Here is a 21,937-nt window from a genome sequence, read left to right on the forward strand (position 1 = left end):
AGAAACGAAATTGAGTTATTTGTAGTGAGGTGGTTGGACCTAGAGTCTGTCATACAAAGTGAAATAAGTCAGGAAGAGAAAAACAAATACCGTATGCTAACACATATATATGGAATCTAAAAAAAAAAGGTCATGAAGAACCTAGAAGCAAGACAGGAATAAAGACGCAGACCTACTAGAGAATGGACTTGAGGACACATGGAGGGGGAAGGGTAAGCTGGGACAAAGTGAGAGAGTGGTAGTATATATATGGACATATAAACACTACCAAATGTAAAATAGATAGCTAGTGGGAAGCAGTCGCATAGCACCGGGAGATCAGCTCGGTGCTTTGTAACCAGCTAGAAGGATAGGGGAGGTGGGAGGGAGGGAGATACAAGAAGGAAGAGATATGGGATATATGTATATGTATAACTGATTCACTTTGTTATAAAGCAGAAACTAACACACCATTGTAAAGCAATTATACTCCAATAAAAACGTTAAAAAAAGAAAAGAAAAGGCAACATATAGAGTGGGAGAAAATATTTGCAAAGCATGTATCTGATAAGGGGTTAATATCTATAATATAAAAGGAACTCATACAGCTCAGTAGCAAACAAACAAATAATCCAATTAAAAATGTGTAAATGACCTAAATAGACATTTTTCCAAAGATATGCAAGTGGCCAACAGGTATATGGAAAGGTATTCAATATCACTAATCATCAGGGAAATGCAAATCAAAACTATAATGAGATATCACCTCACACTTGTTAGAATGGCTGTTATCAAAAAGACAAGAGATAGTTAAGTGCTGTTGAGGATGTGGAGTAAAGGGAACCCTTGTGCACTCTTGGTAGGAATATAAATTTGTTCAGTCACTGTGAAAAATAGTGTGGAAGTTTCTCAAAAATGTTAAAAATAGAGCTACCATATGATCTAGCAATCCCACTTCTGGGTATATATCAAAATCAGTATCTCGAAGAGGTACCTGTACTCCCACTTTCATTGCAGCATTACTCACAATAGCCCAGGTATGGAAACAACGTAAGGGTCCATCAATAGATGAATGGATAAAGAAATGTGGTATATATGCACAAAGAAATACTATACAGCCATAAAAAAGGATGAACAACATGGATGAACCTGGAAGACATTATGCTGAGTGAAATAAGCCAGAGAAAGACAAGTAGTGTGTGATCTCACTCATATGTGGAATCTTAAAAAAAAAAGTCTAACTCATAGAAATAGAGTGCCAGTTGACAGGGGCTGGAGGATGGAGAAAATGGGCAGATGTTGGTCAAAGAGTACAAACTTCCAGTTATAAAATAAATGTCTTGGGGATATAATACATAGCACGATAACTATAGTTAATAATACTGTACTGTATAGTTGAAATTTGCTAAGAGTGTAGATCTTAAGTGTTCCCACCACACACACACACACACACACAATGTGAGGTGGTGGCTGTATTAATTAACTTAATTATGGTAATCATTTCACAATGTATAAGTACAACAAATCTCCACATTATACACTTTAAAAATATACAATTTCATTTGTCAGTATACCTCAATAAAGGTATGAAGGGGACAGGATGTGGAATCTCAGCCCCCTCCTCAGAACTGTTAAATCAGAATTGGCATTCTAACAAAATCCCCAGTTATAGTTTAGGAAGCACTGGCCAGATCACTTTGGTTTAAGGGAAACAGCTAGAGCTGAGACTTAAGGCAACTTATTTACTACTCAGCTCTGATTTACTAATTAGTAAAGATGGCAATTAGATTACATGGTCTTTCAAATCTCTCTTTCCATTTAATTTCTCAGTATGGAGAGGTTGCAAACAGAGGCCCTGAAGGCAGGAAATGGCCTAATGACGTATTGTGTTAAATGCCTAGGGTTTTTCTCTTGGCAGCAACTGATTGACGGCCCTTTAAATTGAGCGTGTATTCTCAGTTTCTCTACTGAGTTAGCCAGCTCAGTGTGACCAAGACTATCCAAGTGACTGCCTTCGAGAATCTGGCTGAGGAATGAGGGGTGGAGGGGAGCAATATTTCTGTGAAAAATATTAGGAGAAAATATTTGCAAAGTTAAATTTTTCTAAGAACTATTAAAGTTAACTCTGTATAAATAGATTCTGTAGATGTTCTAGAATTCTGATCAGCCAGTCATTATGAAATTGCTTAAAATTTTCATGTTCACTCTTGGCTTTGTTTCCAAAGGTGTTCGAACACTTGAAATCCCACTACTGAAAGTAGTCGTTGGAAACCCAAATTTATTGGAAGTTAAAGTTGAAGGCCATTTTGATGACACTGATAGTTATCTAATGGAAATTTCTGCAGCCAGCAAAACTTTACGTCAAGTAAGTTTTTCTTTAATTATTAAAAAATATCTATGGATTATAGAAAATTTTGCATATAAGCTAAGAAAAAGAAGGAAAATTTATGCATAATCCTACCTATCAAGGATGACTAAACACTTTTAACATTTTGGGAATTACGAAAAGGCTGTATGTCATAGAGATTAAAAAAGTGAGCTCTGGAAAAGACTACCTGAGTTAGTTTTCACTGCTGGTACTGTTTTTGTGAGCTTAGGAAAGTTACTTTACTCTAAGTTTCCTCATCTATAAAATGGAAGTGATACTAATAATACCTACCTCTTAGGATTGTTTTGAGAATTAAATGTGATAATTCAGGTAGGCCATCTAAAACAATGTCTGGCACATAGAAAATGCTCAATCACTATGAATTTACAGTATTTTCCTTTTTTCCCCCCTAAAACTGGGAGAGCATTGTATATACAGTTTTAAAAATTTGCTCCTTCCACTTAATTATATAGTTTAATCCCTTTGTGTCAATAAATATTTTTCTGCAAATTCTACAATCTGTTTATCATGAAAATTTTCAGATATAGACAAAAGAAGAATTTCCATATACCTATTTCTGAAATTAAACAATAGTCAAGGTTTTGATACTTCTGTTTTATCATCTCTAATTTTTTTGGTTTATATTCTGACATAGTTTTAAATGAATAGCAGACATCATGTCATTTCACTCCTATATGCTTCCATACATATCTCCAAAAAATATGTGTATTATCTCTCACATAACAAGAATGCCATTATCATCCCTGAAATTTTTTAAACAATTTTTTTTGGTACCCTATAAAACCCAGTCCATAATCAAATTCCCGCAATTTTCTCAAAAAAAAAAAAAATGTTTAGGGTTGGTTTGTTTGAATTGGCATCCAAACAAAAGTCACACAGTATGTGGTCATTTATTAATCTCTTAAGTTTCTTTTAGTTTAAGGTAGGTATGACTCCATTTTCTTCCCCTGCCATTGAATTGTAGCAATTGAGTCAGTTATGTTGTAGAATCTCCAGTATTCTAGATTTTTCTGTTTACTTCCTTATTTCTTATTGAACTAGTGCCACCCACCCCAAATTTCCTTTAATAGTAGAACCCTGCTTAGATTCTGGTTCAATGTGTTTTTGCAAAAATTCATTAAAAATAGATTATTTTTAATGGCTTACAGAGTATAGAGATGGAGGCAAAACTACTAGAGTCTACTATATCAGTAAAATTATTAGTATTTCTACATTTTTTAATTTCAAGAAGTACTTAAAAATTTCAAACAGAATTTATCAAATTTTGTTGAATGTTTAGTATCATGCAAGGTTCAAATATGGTTTTTGTACATAAATTTCTACTAAAAACATATCTTTGTGAAATACAGTGATTGCTAAGTGAGTATCTTCTTTTCAAAATGTATACCAATGGAAGTTATTTTACTCATATTATCCAAGCAAATGTCAATGCTCATCAATGAATGAGGGAAGCCTTGCCATTCTAAGTTGGATTTACATCCAACTACATCCAATAATAGTGTTTATTTAATAATAAACACTTGATCCTTGCTCATTTCCAAATGTCACCCACAGGCAATTAGATTGGAATGTATTACTTCCTGGAAAAGAATATGTCTTCTGTTAAGATTTATCCTCAAACAGATCGTTATGATCAAACTTATGATTCTATTTCTGTTTTCTATTATCATTCTTTTTCTATTTCTTTTCATTTTCATTTTCTGTATTCTTTACTTGGGTACTGTGCTAGTTTGCCAGGGCTTCCATAACAAAATACTATGGACTGAGTGGCTTAAACAACAGAAATTTATTTTCTCACAGTTCCAGAGGCTAGAAGACAAGATCAAGGCATTGGCAGGGCTGGTTTCTTCTAAGGCCTCCCTCCTTGGTCTGCAGATGGCTGTCTTCTCCCTATGGCTTCACATGGTCTTCCCTCTGTGTGTGTCTGTTTTCAAATTTCCTGTTGTTATATGACACTCATCATATTGGATTAGAGCCTCCCCTAATGATCTCATCTTAACTTAATTGCCTCTTTAAAGGCCTTATCTCCAAATACAATCACATTCTGAGATACTGGAGGTTAGGACTTCAACATATGGAGTAGACACAGTTCAGCCGATAACAGTTACTTTAAATAACCTTCATTTATTTGGATATTTCCAGGGTTCAACTTCACTGGCGTTTATTGTGTGGGGAGCATCGACTGAGTGTCTTGTTACAACATTCGTGCCAATGTTGAAAAGCAGCTGTAGTTATCTCAAGTCTATGCATCACATTCCTAGTGAAATTATCCCATTGGAAGACTGGATGAGTGGAGTTCACATGGACAGTCAGGGTTTTAATATGATCAAAGTTTTGCCAGTAAGAAACCTAAGCAGATTGTTTGAAGGGTACCAGTGATAGATTACTTTTGTATGATCGGCTGGCCATTCAGTCTTAGCATTTCTTTCCTGAAATGCTCAAAACACTCCAGTTATTTTTCAATCCTCATGTCATTTTGAGGATATGATGACTAAAATGTGAAAACTTTCTGAAATAATGATTTTTCTTGGTAACTTAGTCTTATCATTATTAATATCACGTTTTATGCTATATTATGGTGGCATAATCTTGGGCTTTAACAATATATACAGTTATTTGCCCTTAAGTTGACTCATTCTCATCCTGAGCTGATATATCTTACAGGTCCCATTTCAATATAAGAACAATTTAAATTTTTGCCTTGTCAGACTCTGTGACTCTTTTTAAAATATCTTTGTTAACTTATTACTTACCATTTTCTTTGTGACAAAAAAAATTAACCAAACTTGAAGAATTGTTTACTAAATATGTCACTAAGCCTCTTTATAAGGTGTTTAAACTTTATTGCATTGACTTTATGACAGCTACTTTAGGTTCTAAAACATTTTTCACTTATTTACGAGGTCCAAGTTGTATTACCATGGGTTGAGGGAGTGCTGGGGAAAGAGAAATTTACTTAAATACCAGGAGCTGAAAGTGAAATATTTGTTTTGAATGCTTTTCTGGAAAATCAAGATTTTTAAATGAAAGACTTAGTAAATAATAATGAACTTTACACTAACTTTGTTTAATCATTTTCAGATAAACTACAGGCCTCCCTCTAATATGGGAATAGCTATTCCACTCACAGATAATTTTTATCATGCAGATCCTAGCAAACCCATACCGAGAAACCTATTTCACAAGTCAAAGGTAAATATTTTTTCCGCAAATATACTAGTATTCATTTGAATTCAAGAAATCATTCAGTAAAATTACAGATGAACAGACCTAGCTGTGGGGATTAAATGAGAAGGTGCATTAAGCATAATCTGCCCTGATAACATCACTACTTCTTCTCCCCCTCCCCCTCCCTCTCCCCCTCCCCTTCCCTCTCCTCCTCCCTCATTACTACTACTACTACTACTGCTATCCCTTTTCCTCCTACTACTACTCTAGCCTTTTCTTCTCTTACTGCTACTCCTGGATACAGTTTTGGAACCAGGAAATCTAAATGGACTCTTTCCCCTTGACCTCTCCCTAGCTCCCATTTGAATTTCAAAGAGCATAGGTAGAGTGAGAACATTGTTTTTTAAATGAAAGGGGCCTCAGACCCATCTCACAACTCTGTGAAAGGAATGATGTCCAAAAACAGAGAAGAGTGTTTGCTCCAACATAGGCTCATTTGAACTCCTGCCAAGGATCCACCTAGAAAATAACCAAACCCCAGCAGCACTCTGCCTCTCTGGAGTCAGGGAGAGCAAGATAGAACAGAGAGAAACCACTAGGCTCAAAAGAAGAATACATCAGGACTTCCCTGGTGGTCCAGTGGGTAAGACTCCGACCTCCCAATGCAGGGGGCCTGGGTTTGATCCCTGATCAGGGGAACTAGGTCCTGCGTGCAGGCCGCAACTAAGAAGCCCGCATGCATATGTAACTAAAGATCCCGCGTGCCGCAATAAAGACCCGGTCCAGCCAAAATAAATAAATAAATAAATACTTCTTTTAAAAAAGAAAAGTACATCATGGGGTGGCTTCCCAAGGAAACCTCACAGATACCTGTAATATCTCTCTTGAGAAAAACGCACCTAACTGCATATACATATGGACAAGCAGACATTCATATCCATTCACGAACATACACACACACACAAAGACAGAAAATGGTTGTTTCTTTTGTTCAAAACTCTTCATCATCTTCCCATCTCATTCAGGGTAAAAGCCAAAGTCTTACAATGGTTTATAAGGTCCTCTGTGGTTCAGCCTGAGCTGACCGGATTTCCCGCAGGTCACTCTTTTCTGCACACACTGGCCTCCTTGCTGTTCTTCAAGTGTACCAGACATATTTCCACCTCAGGGTCTTCAAGTTTCAAACATTTCCTCTGTCTGGAATGTACTTCTGCCAGATATCACATAGCGCATTCCATCACCATCTTCAGATTTTTGCTTAAATGTCACCATCATTGTGAGACCTTCCTTGGCCACTGTATTTAGGACTGTAAACTCCACCTCCACTGTCCCCCTTCCCTGCCTTATTTTCCTTCACTGCACTTTTACAGTTTTACATATTTTACCCATTTGTTTATTGTATTTCATTAAAAAGTAAGCTACATAAAGCAGGGTTATTGTTGGGATTTTTTAATCTATTTTATTCTCTACAATATCTTTAGTACCCAGAAAAGTGCCCAACATAGGGAGTACTTAAAAATTCTTCAACAAACAAATAATACACATTTATACACATATGATTACACACACACACACACACACACACACACACAAGGTTGACTTCTTGTTGAATCTTGGATTTCAAGGTAAGCAGCTCTGCTCCAGGCAATGAGCAACTCAAATACTGAATTCTTCAATTGCAGTTTCTTCCAAAGATAAAGTCTGATACGTCACTAGACGCAAGCCTCATCTATTGAAATATGAGTTTAATATATTTACATGGAAATCCTTCGTTTGGATTTGTTTTTTCTTCTGGATTTTCTTGGGAGTTGAATAGGAAATGTATCTAATTTACACATAAGTAAATAACGGGTTTTGGGGGGGCACCTTTTATACATTCAACAAATGTGAATTTCAGCATTTCCAGAGTTATCAGACACTGTACAAACAGATATTCTCTGGGGAGACAACAGTGAACAAGATAAACATGACATCTTCATGGATCTTTAATGGGGGAGAATAAGCTTTAAAAGTTATACGAATTAAATAGCATCATCTAGTGGAGCATACTACTCAAAATTTATGTAATTCTTCCTCTGATCACCTCAAAATATAACAGCTGGGAAAAACGTACGTCTGAACCAACACTGTGACTTCTTGTTATGCTGACATCATCCCCTTACTAGACAATCATGTGTGATGTCATTCCAGATACAGAGTTGGCAGTTAGACTCTCCAGGGATAAGCAGACAACTGTAAAACACCAAATATTTGAAGAAAACTTCCACAATAAAAAAGAAGCATAAATCTAAAAAACTCATGCCTTGGAAAACAGTATCATAAATACAAGCAAACTTTAGAATAAGCAAAATAATTATTTCAGAACAGTTTAGGTCATATTGCAACCATGAAAAAAAAATTGGAGACAGACAGCACACACACAAAAAAGTTGTCAGAAGTTTAAAATGTAATCGTGAAACAGCTCAAAAGATTGGAAGAGCTGAATGAACCTAACTAAGCAGCAAATTAGTTCTGAAATTAGATAGTGGTGTTGACTGAATAACATTGTGAGTATACTAAAACCCACTGCATTGTACACTTAAAAATGGTAAATGTTATCTCAATGAAAAGAAGAAAAAAAGAAGCAATGAGGACGAGAATGGTAATCTTAAAAGAAGTAGACGGAAGAATATCGTTTTTAGAAATAGAGTTGATTATCAAAATCAAAAGCCAGTTCTTTGAAAAAACGAATAAACCAATAAAAAATGAATAAAAACGAATAAACCAAGCAAGAGTGATCAAATGAAAAAATGAATGACAAGTGGATGTATAGTTATAGCAGAGATTTTAAACAGCCTTAGTGACTGCTATGAGGAGAGATAAGTACAAAATAGTAGGTTTGGAGAGTATCCATAGTCGGCAGCCCATCATATCAAGTCTGTTCTTTTAGGTCTCAGTTTCCATGCCAGCGATGGAGGTGGGCATCTTAATTACTGCATTCAGAAAGACACAGGCTTTCTGGGTCCCATGCATGTTGACTATCAACTGCCCTGAGGTAAACTGGCAAGCAGCTGAGTGATACTTGGGTTCATTCCAAGCAAATAGACAAAATTCAGAAATACTGTGCTTTTACCTTATTATTAATGGATTTTTTCCCTTTTTAACTTCTCAGGGATTTTATTCATTCAGGTAACAAATATTTATTGCACATTTACTCAGTTTGCATAAATCCTGCCACCAAAAAAAGCACGTCAACCTATTTTAATTCTATTTGCAGAAATCTGGTAAATTCAAACAGTGTGCAAATGTGTCTACTCGGGAGGAATGTAATTGCACAAATGATCAGAAGTTTTCACATGCTGTTGCTTTCTCAGATTGCAGAGAAAAGGTAAGATAATCTTTAATTTCCTGAAGACAGAGTATTTTCATATTAATAAGACTTTGAAATGCACATTTTGGTTAAACATGAAAACTAAGACATAGAAATACTGTTTTATTATGACATAGAATTAAATATGACATACAGCTAAAAATATTTGAATTTAAATGTCCCCAGACACAGTAATTAACCTCATCTGTAGAATAGAATAATATCTGCATTGCCTTGTTCATTTCACAGGTTCTTATAAAGATACACACACACATGCTTCTATCTATGTGAAAACAATGTATAACCTGTCAAACGTTACACTAGGTTATGGTGAATATTGATTCATTTAAAAAAATATTGACTATCAAACATGTATCAGGTTCTGAGAATATAGAACTTAAAGCACAAGGTACTAGTGACAAAATAGAAGACAGTATAATATGTTGGTTAGGAGAATGGGTTCTGTGTCAAATACTTCCTTCTGTTAGGCTCCAAACATTCAAACATGTATCAAGTTGATGTTGGTCTCTGCATTAGCTGACTTACCTGTGCACTTGGTATAACTTTCGAGTAGATCTATTTCAAAGAACTTGTTGGACTGTATACGGCATTATTTTAAATGATTTTATACAAGGATAAAATCGCTTACTATAATACTGGGCATAGAGTCAGCAGTCAGTAAACTATGAGGGTTGCTACTGTATACCTCCACAACTCCACACTTGTTGAATTCCAGTATTTCTTGAGAATTTACTCTCTACCATGTACTGCTCTAAGGCTTCTCCATAACTTGTCTCATTTCATTTGAGGCACAGAGAAGCCTGGTAATTTGCCAAAGACCACATCATTAATATGTGATGGAGCTAGATTTGAACTCCAGAGCCTGAGTTTAATGAGTGTGGTTGAAAGATCATGACTGGGAGGGCAGCCAGCAGAAGCAAGAAGAACTACAATACTGCAGCCTGTGGAACAAAAACCACATTCACAGAAAGACAGACAAGATGAAAAGACAGAGGGCTATGTACCACATGAAGGAACGAGATAAAACCCCAGAAAAACAACTGAATGAAGTGGAGATAGGCAACCTTCCAGAAAAAGAATTCAGAATAATGATAGTGAACATGATCCAGGACCTCAGAAAAAGAATGGAGGCAAAGATCGAGAAGATGCAAGAAATGTTTAACAAAGACCTAGAAGAATTAAAGAACAAACAAACAGAGATGAACATACAATAACTGAAATGAAAAATACACGAGAAGGAATCAATAGCAGAATAACTGAGGCAGAGGAACGGATAAGTGACCTGGAAGACAGAATGGTGGAATTGACTGCTGCGGAACAGAATAAAGAAAAAAGAATGTAAAAGAAATGATGACAGCCTAAGAGACCTCTAGGACAACATTAAACACAACAATATTCGCATTACAGGGGTCCCAGAAGGTGAAGAGAGAGAGAAAGGACCCGAGAAAATATTTGAAGAGATTATAGTAGAAAAATTCCTTAACACGGGAAAGGAAATTGCCACCCAAGCCCAGGAAGCACAGCGAGTCCCATACAGGATAAACCCAAGGAGAAACATGCCGAGACATATAGTAATCAAATTGGCAAAAATTAAAGGCAAAGAAAAATTATTGAAAGCTGCAAAGGAAACATGACAAATAACATACAAGGGAACGTCCATAAGGTTAACAGCTGATTTCTCAGCAGAAACTCTACAAGCCAGAAGGGAGTGGCATGATATACTTAAAGTGATGAAAGGGAAGAACCTACAACAAAGATTACTCTACCTGGCAAGGATTTCATTCAGATTCGATGGAGAAATCAAAAGCTTTACGGACAAGCAAAAGCTAAGAGAATTCAGCACCACCAAACCAGCTCTATAACAAATGCTAAAGGAACTTCTCTAAGTGGGAAACACAAGAGAAGAAAAGGACCTACAAAAACAAACCCAAAACAATTAAGAAAATTGTCATAGGAACATACATATTGATAATTACCTTAAACGTGAATGGATTAAATGCTCCAACCAAAAGACACAGGCTTACTGAATGGATACAAAAACAAGACCCATATATATGCTGTTTACAAGAGACCCACTTCAGACCCAGGGACACATACAGACTGAAAGTGAGGGGATGGAAAAAGATATTCCATGCAAATGGAAATCAAAAGAAAGCTGGAGTAGCAATTCTCATATCAGATAAAACAGACTTTAAAATGAAGAATGTTACAAGAGACAAGGAAGGACACTACATAATGATCAAGGGATCAATCCAAGAAGAAGATATAACAATTATAAATATGTATGGACCCAACGTAGGAGCACTTCAATACATAAGGCAACTGCTAACAGCTCTAAAAGAGGAAATCAACAGTAACACAATAATAGTGGGGGATTTTAACACCTCACCTACACCAATGGACAGATCATCCAAACAGAAAATTACTAAGGAAACACAAGCTTTAAATGACATAATAGACCAGATAGATTTAATCGATATTTATAGGACATTCCATCCCAAAAGAGCAGGTTACACTTTCTTCTCAAGTGCACATGGAACAGTCTCCAGGATAGATCACATCTTGGGTCATAAATCAAGCCTCAATAAATTTAAGAAAATTGAAGTCATATCAAGCATCTTTTCTGACCATAAAGCTATGAGGTTAGAAATCAATTACAGGGGGAAAAAATGGAAAATACACAAATGCATGGAGGCTAAACAATACATTACTAAATAATCAAGAGATTACTGAAGAAATCAAAGAGGAAGTCAAAAAATACCTAGAGACAAATGACAAGGATAACACGACATTTCAAAACCTATGGGATGCGGCAAAAGCAGTTCTAAGAGGGAAGTTTATAGCTCTACAAGCCTACCTCAAGAAACAAGAAAAAATCTCAAATAAACAATCTAACCTTACACCTAAAGGAACTAGAGAAAGAAGAACAAACAAAACCCAAAGTTAGCAGAAGGAAAGAAATCATAAAGAACAGAGCAGAAATAAATGAAATAGAAACAAAGAAAACAATAGCAAAGATCAATAAAACTAAAAGCTGGTTCTTTGAGAAGATAAACAAAATTGATAAACCATTAGCCAAACTCATCAAGAAAAAGAGGGAGAGGACTCAAATCAATAAAATTAGAAATGAAAAAGGAGAAGTTACAACAGGCACCACAGAAATACAAAGCACCTTAAGAAACTACTACAAGCAACTCTATGCCAATAAAATGGACAACCTGGAAGAAATGGACAAATTCTTAGAAAGGTATAACCTTCCAAGACTGAACCTGGAAGAAATAGAAAATATGAACAGAACAATCACAAGTAATGAAATTGAAACTGTGATTAAAAATCTCCCAACAAACAAAAGTCCAGGACCAAATGGTTTCACAGCTGAATTCTATCAAACATTTAGAGAAGAGCTAACACCCATCCTTCTCAAACTCTTCCAAAAAATTGCAGAGGAAGGAACACTCCTAAACTCATTCTATGAGGCCACCATCACCTTTATACCAAAACCAGACAAAGATACTACAAAAAAAGAAAATTACAGACCAATATCACTGATGAATATAGATGCAAAAATCCTCAACAAAATACTAGCAAACAGAATCCAACAACACACTGAAAGGATCATAAACCACGATCAAGTGGGATTTATTCCAGGGATGCAAGGATTCTACAGTATACGCAAATCAATCAATGTGATACACTATATCAACAAATTGAAGAATGAAACCCATATGATCATCTCAATAGATGCAAGAAAAGCTTTTGACAAAATTCAATACCCATTTATGATAAAAAAAAAAAAAAACTCTCCAGAAAGTAGGCATAGAGGGAACCTACCTCAACATACTAAAGGCCATATACAACAAACCCACAGCAAACATCATTCTCAATGATGAAAAATTGAAAACATTTTCTCTAGATTAGGAACAGGAAAAGGATGTCCACTCTCACCACTATTATTCAACATAGTTTTAGAAGTCCTAGCCATGGCAATCAGAGAAGAAAAAGAAATAGAAGGAATACAAACTGGAAAAGAAGAAGTAAAACTGTCACTGTTTGCAGATGACATAATACTATACATAGAGAATCCTAAAGATGCCACCAGAAAACTACCAGACCTAATCAATGAATTTGGTAAAGTTGAAGGATACAAAATTAATGCACAGAAATCTCTTGCATTCCTATATACTAATGATGAAAAATCTGAAAGAGAAATTAAGGAAACACTCCCATTTACCATTACAACAAAAAGAATAAAATACCTAGGAATAAACGTACCTGGGGATACAAAAGACCTGTATGCAGAAAACTATAAGACACTGATGAAAGAAATTAAAGATGATACCAACAGATGGAGAGATATACCATGTTCTTGGATTGGAAAAATCAATATTGTGAAAATGACTATATTACCCAAAGCAATCTACAGATTCAATGCAATCCCTATCAAATTACCAATAGAACTAGAACAAAAAAATCTTAAAATTTGTATTTTTTTATGGAACTAGAACAAAAAACCTTAAAATTTGTATGGATACACAAAAGACCCCGAATAGCCAAAGCAGTCTTGAGGGAAAAAAGCAGAGCTGGAGGAATCAGACTCCCTGACTTCAGACTATACTACAAAGCTACAGTAATCCAGACAATATGGTACTGGCACAAAAACAGAAATATAGATCAATGGAACAAGATAGAAAGCTCAGAGATAAACCCACGCACCTATGGTCAACTAATCTATGACAAAGGAGGTAAGGATATACAATGGAGAAAAGAAAGTCTCTTCAATAAGTGGTGCTGGGAAAACTGGACAGCTACATGTAAAAGAATGAAATTATAACACTCCCTAACACCATACACAAAAATAAATTCAAAATGGATTAGAGACCTACATGTAAGACGAGGCACTATAAAACTCTTAGAGGAAAACATAGGAAGAACACTCTTTGACATAAATCACAGCAAGATCTTTTTTGATCCACCTCATAGAGTAATGGAAATAAAAACAAAAATAAACAAATGGGATCTAATGAAACTTAAAAGCTTTTGCACAGCAAAGGAAACCATAAACAAGATGAAAAGAGAACCCTCAGAATGGGAGAAAATATTTGCAAATGAATCAATGGGCAAAGGATTAATCTCCAAAATATATAAACAGCTCATGCAGCTCAATATTAAAAAAACAAAGAACCCAGTCCAAAAGTGGGCAGAAGACCTAAATAGACATTTCTCCAAAGAAGACATACAGATGGCCAAGAGGCACATGAAAAGCTGCTCAACATCACTAATTATTAGAGAAATGCAAATCAAAGCTACAATGAGGTATCACCTCACACCAGTTAGAATGGACATCATCAGAACATCTACAAACAACAAATGCTGGAGAGGGTGTGGAGAAAAGAGAACCCTCTTGCACTGTTGGTGGGAATGTAAATTGATAGAGCCACTTTGGAGAACAGTATGGAGATTCCTTAAAAAACTAAAAATAGAATTACCTTATTGACCCAGCAATCCCACTGCTGGGCATATCCCTAGAGAAAACCATAATTCAAAAAGACACATGCACCCCAATGTTCATTGCAGCACTATTTACAATAGCCAGGACATGGAAGCAACCTAAATGCCTGTTGACAGATGAATCGATAAAGAAGGTGTGGTACATCTATACAATGGAATAATACTCAGCCATATAAAGGAATGTAACTGGGTCATTTGTAGAGATGTGGATGGATCTAGAGACTGTCATACAGAGTGCAGTAAGTCAGAAAGAAAAACAAATATCGTATATTAACGCATATATGTGGAACCTAGAAGAACGGTACAGATGAACCAGTTTGCAGGGCAGAAATTGAGACACAGATGTAGAGAACAAATGTATGGACACCAAGCGGGGAAAGTGGCGAGGGGGGGTGGTGATGGTGGGATGAATTGGGAGATTGGGATTGACATGTATACATTGATGTGTATCAAATGGTTGACTAATAAGAACCTGCTGTATAAAAAATAAATAAAATAAGATAAAATTCAAAAAAAAAAAGATGATGACTGGCAGAGAGAGGGTCGTTAAGGGATTTGGGCAAGACCTAATTCATGCAGTATCTTAGGGTATATGGGTTGGCCGAAAAAGTGTGGATACCATAATAGCAAATTCCTGTGAGAAAAGGCCGACAGAAAGGCAGGAGTTTTGTTACCACAGTCTTTGTGCACTACTTTTGGAGTTCACAGCAATTCTACTATAAGACAGATTTATTTTTTTTAATGCTCTGTGAAGGCAGAAACCCTCAGAAGCACATTTCATATAGAATAGACAAATTCTTGGGAATACATCTATTCATTCTTTACCAGGAAATGAAGAGTTAGTATTGAATTTTCCAAATTTACATTCATTCTTGGCATTTGCATTTTAGGTTCCTCGTTTTAAGTTTCCAGTTACACAATATCCAATTTCTTTGAAAATTTACAGTGAGGATGGACATGTCCCAGTGGAAACTCCATACCTGGTTACTGTGACTGAAGTGAATAACAGGGAAAACTGGAACCTAAGTAAGATTTGCTTTCTTCTACAATTATTACAGCTATGCGTACTGTTGTTATTATGTAGAGAAGTGGTTTACAAAACTGTTTACACAAAAGATAGTTGAGAGTTCTTTGGAAAAGAAGTCGAATCAGTTGTCATGTTGCTGTTCATGCTGCTTCTATCATCTCCCACTTTTTTTTTTTTTTTGAAGTATAGGTGATTTACAATATCATGTTAATTTCAGGTGTACAGCACAGTGATTCAGTTATACACATATAATATATATTCTTTTTCAGATTCTTTTCCCTTATAAGTTGTTAAAAAATATTGAGTAGAAAAAAATATATTGAGTAGAGTTCCCTGTGCTATACAGTAGGTTCTTGTTGGTTATCTATTTTATATATAGTACTCTGTATATGTTAATCCTCACCTTCTAATTTATCCCCTCTCCACCCGCTTCCCCTGTGGTAACCATAAGTTTGTTTTCTATGTCTGTGTGTCTCACACTTATTTCATCATCACTTCCAGTGACCTGGACTCAGAGCCATTATGTAGATTAGCAGCAAAAATGATTGAATTTGTGCTACACGTTGGTCTGGTGTCTCCTTTCATTGCTTTTGCAGTGTTATGGAGGGAGATATAAAACGTGTTGCCAGATTATCTATAGGATCTATCTTCTAATTATATGAGAAAAGTTTCTTAAATATTTTATGGTAAAATAATTGAAAGGATGCAGAAGTATTTCTAAATAAGTAAAATAAAATCTACCACAATTCAATTTTACCTCAAATATATACTTTTTTGTTGCACATTTGTGTTTGTTCACGAATGCGTACTTTTTTTTTTTTTTTTTTAAAGAAGATGTTAGGGGTAGGAGTTTATTAATTAATTAATTTGTTTTTGTTGTGTTCGGTCTTCATTTCTGTGCGAGGGCTTTCTCTAGTTGTGGCAAGTGGGGGCCACTCTTCATCGCGGTGCGCGGGCCTCTCACTATCGCGGCCTTTTTGTGGAGCACAGGCTCCAGACGCGCAGGCTCAGTAGTTGTGGCTCACGGGCCTAGTTGCTCCGCGGCATGTGGGATCCTCCCAGACCAGGGCTCGAACCCGTGTCCCCTGCATTAGCAGGCAGATTCTCAACCACTGTGCCACCAGGGAAGCCCCACGAATGCGTACTTTTAAGGAGATCAATAGGTAGATAGATTAATAGATCAATAGATAGAGTCAAATGAAATTTCCAAATGTAATCAAGCATCCAGACATTTGGTATTCAGTGAGAGTCTTACTCTGCCCAACATGTGCATTTTTGAATTGAAAAATTGAGCAAAGAGAATTAGTAAATATTTTGCTTTAACTAAAATCCTCATTTTCTATGGTGTGCTGCAGTCTGCTGTTTTTGAGCACTGATTGTTAAATATTCAAGCATATGGCGTACTGTTTGTTAAACCGTTTGCTGCTTAAAATTAGCCATGATGATATTCACATCCTGTATGGAGAAAAGGGATGCCCCTGAGAAGATGCAGTGTCAGATGCTAGGCCTAATTTCCCCTAAATATATTCTCCACTGAGTCAAACAGAACTAAAATTATGTACAATTTAGCCATGTTATGGAGTGGAATCTTTCATTGTACCTTACTGTATTTAAGAAGCTTTACATAGAATGAGAAAATAGCATACATGTGCTTAAAATATACTTTGTGTAATTTTAGAACACACTGTGCCAGAAAATGTAAAAAAAATGAAAGACTACTTAGAATCGATTCTTCATGCTCCAGTGTATAATCCTTTAGGCCTCAACCTAAGTATAAAGGTAAGTTGACAGCATTTTTATTTTTCCTGTTTTGAGTTTAGATAAAACCTGTATGTCTTTGGCTTTAATTTTAAGGGATAGGTATCCATGAATGGTGGAAATAACGTCACTATTTGGAGTTTATTTTTCCTCCATTTCCCTTGATGCTATTATAATATTTAAAGATATCTGAATGTTGAATTTAACATTAACTTACCATGTTTTGCAAGACTAATAGATTATCAAGGTGTTTTGCAAGACTAATAGATTATCAAGGTGGAGCAGAAAAAGTGTTTCCAGAAGTTAGGGGGAAATGGGCTCAGTATTCTTCACCTGGACATGTACAGACACATGTCTTCTGGGTTCAGATGCCCCTAAGAACACATCAAGTTGACATAATCTAGGTGATTGTTGTGAAAGCCAATAAAAGTTAGGGGACATCTCAAAACCATGAATATGTGGATTAGCCCAAAGTACTCATCAAGGCCATGTTAGATTTTATGTTTCTGTTTCTTCATTCAAAAAGAAAAAAGTGTCAGCTATCGAATCCCTCTGTTTCTAACTCTTGTCCTTCTCCCCCCATTTTTATTTTGATACATGAAGTATATGCCAAAGAACCTTAGAAAAGAGGCTGGAATTTTTCTATGCAGAATCTGTAGGGAAAGTGGCCCCAGTGTATATTTTTACTTAAAAGAACATATATGTCCATGTTGCTAATGCCTGGTGTGTTTCTTCCACAGGGCTCCGAGCTCTTTCACTTCAGAGTGTCTGTTGTTCCAGGGGTCTCTTTTTGTAACTTAGGTGAAGAATTTCAGGTATAGTGAAGGCACAGGTATCCAGTGGTATCCAAGGGAGTGATGGCTGGGGACATAATATGACAGGCATCCGTCCAGGAGACACTTAAGAGAAAAAAATGGGAGAATTTGTATGATAGACAAGGCCTGGAGATGGGGGATCCTGGAGACCGGTGGTGACATGATCAGCAGTGATGAAGTTAGGGCCCTTGGTAGGTTGCAGGACCAATTAATGCTGGGAAAATTTTAATAAGTGCCTGTATTTGTTTTTGTTCCATCTCCACCTTCCATATTTAGCTTGGTTTTCTGACACCGCCCCCCTCAACTCCCCACAGAGACCTATGTCTGTAACACTTTAGTTTCCAGTATTATCCTCCCTTTGGTTATTTGCATTGTAACGGTAGAGTCTTAAATACTCCCAAAGCCGCCAAGATCCAAAAGAATTGGAAACCAAAGTCAGTCTCTCCAAATCACCCTATGATGTTCAATGACTCATTTTTGTTTATTCATATAATGATATCTGCTACCTGTGGCAGGTGGGAAGGAATAAGGATTTGATTTAATTGATTAATGGCTCATTCATTGTCAAATACTGGTACCACATTATCAAAAACAAAATCTCTTACTCTCTCTTTTTTCCTTTCTCTATCCTGGCCCTGCCTCAGTAATGAATCTGCACAACTGCGGTGATGGGTGCCATGGCAGCAGTGCAGACATCTAAGACCCTGAGAGAAAATCCATCCCACTAGATCTAGGAAAAGAAGCATCTGTCATAGGAGGAGCATGAGAGAAAATCCCCATTATTTTTCTCTCTTTTTTCTCATCTCTTTGTCCCAAGGTCAGCCCCAGTTTCATAGAACAGCACAGCAGTACAGAAGGCTAAAACTCTAATGAATCCCAGCTTTCTTCCCAGAGGCCTAAGGAAAAGGGCCTCTAGGAGTAGAGAGTGCGGGGGAAATCCCTAAGAGAAGAGAGCTGGAGGAGGAGATTCCTAATTGTGTATATGTACTAGCGCGAGTGCCGAGCAGCACACGAGTAGAACACACCTAAAGGAGCTTAGCAAAGGCTTCAAAAGAAAACGACAATATAAACACCCACTTACGTTCCCCTAAGTGGCAAAGGAGACAGGAAGACATGATAGCATAGCTAAGGCTTTTTTTGAAAACTGAGCAGACATTGGAGCCATACCCACAGACAGTAAGGCATTACTTGTGATCTGAATGCAACCAGTGTGATTGACTGCTGAAACAAACAAAAGATTCAACATTTTCCAGAGTATTTTTAACAGGACCCAAAGTCTCTAAACGTAATATCTTAAATATCCAGGATACAATCCAAAGTTACTCAGTATACCAAGAATTAAGAAAATATAAGCAATTCAGGTGTTAGACCCAAGCGGTCTACGAGGGATTCCAACTCGCCCAAGAACCGCCAAGAGTCGAGAGCCGCTGCAACACGCAAGAGGTTTATTAGGAGCCGATGCACCGGGGTTCCCTGAACCTCACGCAGGAGGCCGATGCGGAACCCCTAAAAGCGGAATCACATACTTTTTATAGGTTTATTTACTCATAGGGCGGGTCTATTCTCACAATGATTGGGTAAATGTGGTGACTTTTAAATTCATTGGCTTAGGAACTTTTGTCCCACCTTCTGGCCGTTATAGTTGTCTGTTCATTGTGGCGGTTAGGGCGTATACCTGTTACGGGCAACTGGAAAATTACCCGCTGTCTGGCAAGTCCCCGTCAACTGAAAAACTCCAAGAATTGGTTTCAATAGGGAGAAGGAGTGGTGCACGATAGGGAGAAGAATTGGTTTCGATAGGGAGAAGGAGTGGCGCACGATAGGGAGAAGAATTGGTTTACGGGAACAAGTGAGGGGGTGGAAAGTCCCTAAAGGCCCCACACAGGGAAAGAAAAGACAATCAGCAAATGACAGCAAATGGCGTTATCAAGACAGATATTTTAAGCCAGCTATTATAACCATGCTCTAGGTAAAGGCAAGCACTTCTGAAATGAATGGAAAGGGAAAGGAAGAAATTCTCAGCAGAGAAATAGAAGCTATTAAAAAAAAAATGGAAATTTTAGAACTGAAAAGTACAAATATTTAAAATCACTGGATGGACTCAATAGCAGAATGGCTACTGCAGAGAAAAGAATCAGTGAATTTGAAAATAAATCAGTAAAAATTCAACGTGAAGAAAAAAGATTTTAAAAAGAATAGCCTCAAGGATCTATGCGACGGTATCAAAAGGTCTGACACTTATGTCACCAGAGTCCCTGAAGGAGAGGAAAAAAGAGATTAGTACAGGGGAAAAAAAGCTGAAGAAATTAAGGCTGAAAATGTCCTAAATTTGGTGAACACAAAATTGACATATTCAAGAAGCTTAATGAATCCCAAACAAGATGAACTTAAAAAAATCATGCCTAAACACTACACCTGAATGCCTAAATCATAATCAAACTACTACAAATCAAACACAAAGGAAAATCTTGAAAGCAGCCAGAGAAAAACACTGCATGTAAGTGAACAACAATTTGAATGACTGCTCATTTCTCATCAGAAACCACAGAAGAAAGTTGTACAGCATCCTTAATGTACTGGGGACAGTTGTAGTGTAGGGAAGAAGGACTGTCAACCCAGAACTCTATAGCTAGTGAAAATATCCTTGAGGAATGAGGGGAAAATAAAGGTCAATTTCAGATGAAGGAAAAAAAAGATAATCCACTGTAGGCAGAACTTCTCTGAAAAAATGCCTAAGGAAGTTCTTCAGGCTAAAAAGAAGTGTCAACAGAGAGAAACAAAGCTTCAGGAACGAAGGAAGAACCACGACAATGAATAAAAGAAAAATAGGAAGTGATTGCAAGTTAATAAAGGAAGAGAATCATTAAGAAACAATAGCAAAAGACAAAGGTTCCTGAAATCTACTTTTGCAAGTATCCTGAAACAATGGAATGCAAAGCATGATCTTGGATTTTCTCTCATCCTGAAGGACATTATTGGAATCATTGATAAATTTGAGTAAAACCTGGAGATTAGATAATAGTGTTGTCTCAGAGTTAATATCCTGGTTTTGATAATTGCACTCTGGTTAACTGAATTCTTTGCATTAAAGAAGCACAAATTGAAGTATTTTGATGATAAAAAGACATTGTGTCTAGACATACTCTTTTATGATTCTGGAGTTCAACTTTTCTTTAGACATGGCATGGAATATTTAGATAATCATAGAAGATTGGGAGGGAAACATTTAAAGAAAAAACTGTTTTCAAGAACTTTAGAGATAGCAGTTTAGCTGGAGAATACAGGATTCACAGGTGATAGAGGTTTCTACTCTTAGAAATATAGTAGACGACTTAAGCAAGTGAAATTTTTATATTTTCTGATAAGGTGACTGAAATTTTGTTTTAGGCAGAAATGGGTAAGGAAGGCATTCTGGGTGGAAAGAACAACAGCAGCAAAGACACAGATATAGGAAGTCATGAAGCAATCTCTTCAATAGTAGATCCATTTGGCTGGAATGTAAGGTTATATATAAGAAAGTGGGTAGGTTAGGGTCCCATTGTGGGAGACCTTGAATGTCTGGATGAGAACTTTGGAACATTCCTGTCAACAATGAGAAACTATTAAACATTTTGAAAAGGGGTGTTCAGGGATGAGCACATGATCTACGCCTGCCCAGTCAGAGTGAATCACAGGACTTTTGCTCAAAGTGCTGGGACATGGACTTGCTCTTTCTTAATGACATCGAACAAGGAAGTTTGCAGCCCCAGGAGCTACTGTCAGCCATAAGGACTGTTGGGACTATGGAGAGAGTTATCCAACACTGAGGAAGCAGAACAGAGAAAAAGATAGATTATGGTTACAGTGGGTGGTTTCCTCTGGCTCTTCCTAACTTTAGCATAGAAAAGAAATTTCGGTTTTGAGATTACATGAAGCGCACAATT

At 36.6% G+C, this 21,937-nt stretch overlaps 1 protein-coding gene across 1 annotated transcript in view; it reads left to right on the forward strand.

Annotated features, from left to right (window-relative positions):
• CATSPERB (cation channel sperm associated auxiliary subunit beta) overlaps window positions 1-21,937 on the forward strand; it is a 129,292-nt gene that overhangs the window by 105,643 nt on the left and 1,712 nt on the right. The window contains exons 19-25 of the mRNA XM_065871639.1: window positions 2,205-2,344; window positions 4,511-4,708; window positions 5,450-5,560; window positions 8,793-8,903; window positions 15,305-15,440; window positions 17,120-17,220; window positions 17,940-18,014. Coding sequence (XP_065727711.1) covers window positions 2,205-2,344; window positions 4,511-4,708; window positions 5,450-5,560; window positions 8,793-8,903; window positions 15,305-15,440; window positions 17,120-17,220; window positions 17,940-18,014 — 872 coding nt within the window. The remainder of the gene's footprint in view (window positions 1-2,204; window positions 2,345-4,510; window positions 4,709-5,449; window positions 5,561-8,792; window positions 8,904-15,304; window positions 15,441-17,119; window positions 17,221-17,939; window positions 18,015-21,937) is intronic.

The sequence above is a fragment of the Phocoena phocoena genome, chromosome 2 (assembly GCF_963924675.1).
Source record: "Phocoena phocoena chromosome 2, mPhoPho1.1, whole genome shotgun sequence".
Lineage (NCBI taxonomy): Eukaryota > Metazoa > Chordata > Mammalia > Artiodactyla > Phocoenidae > Phocoena > Phocoena phocoena.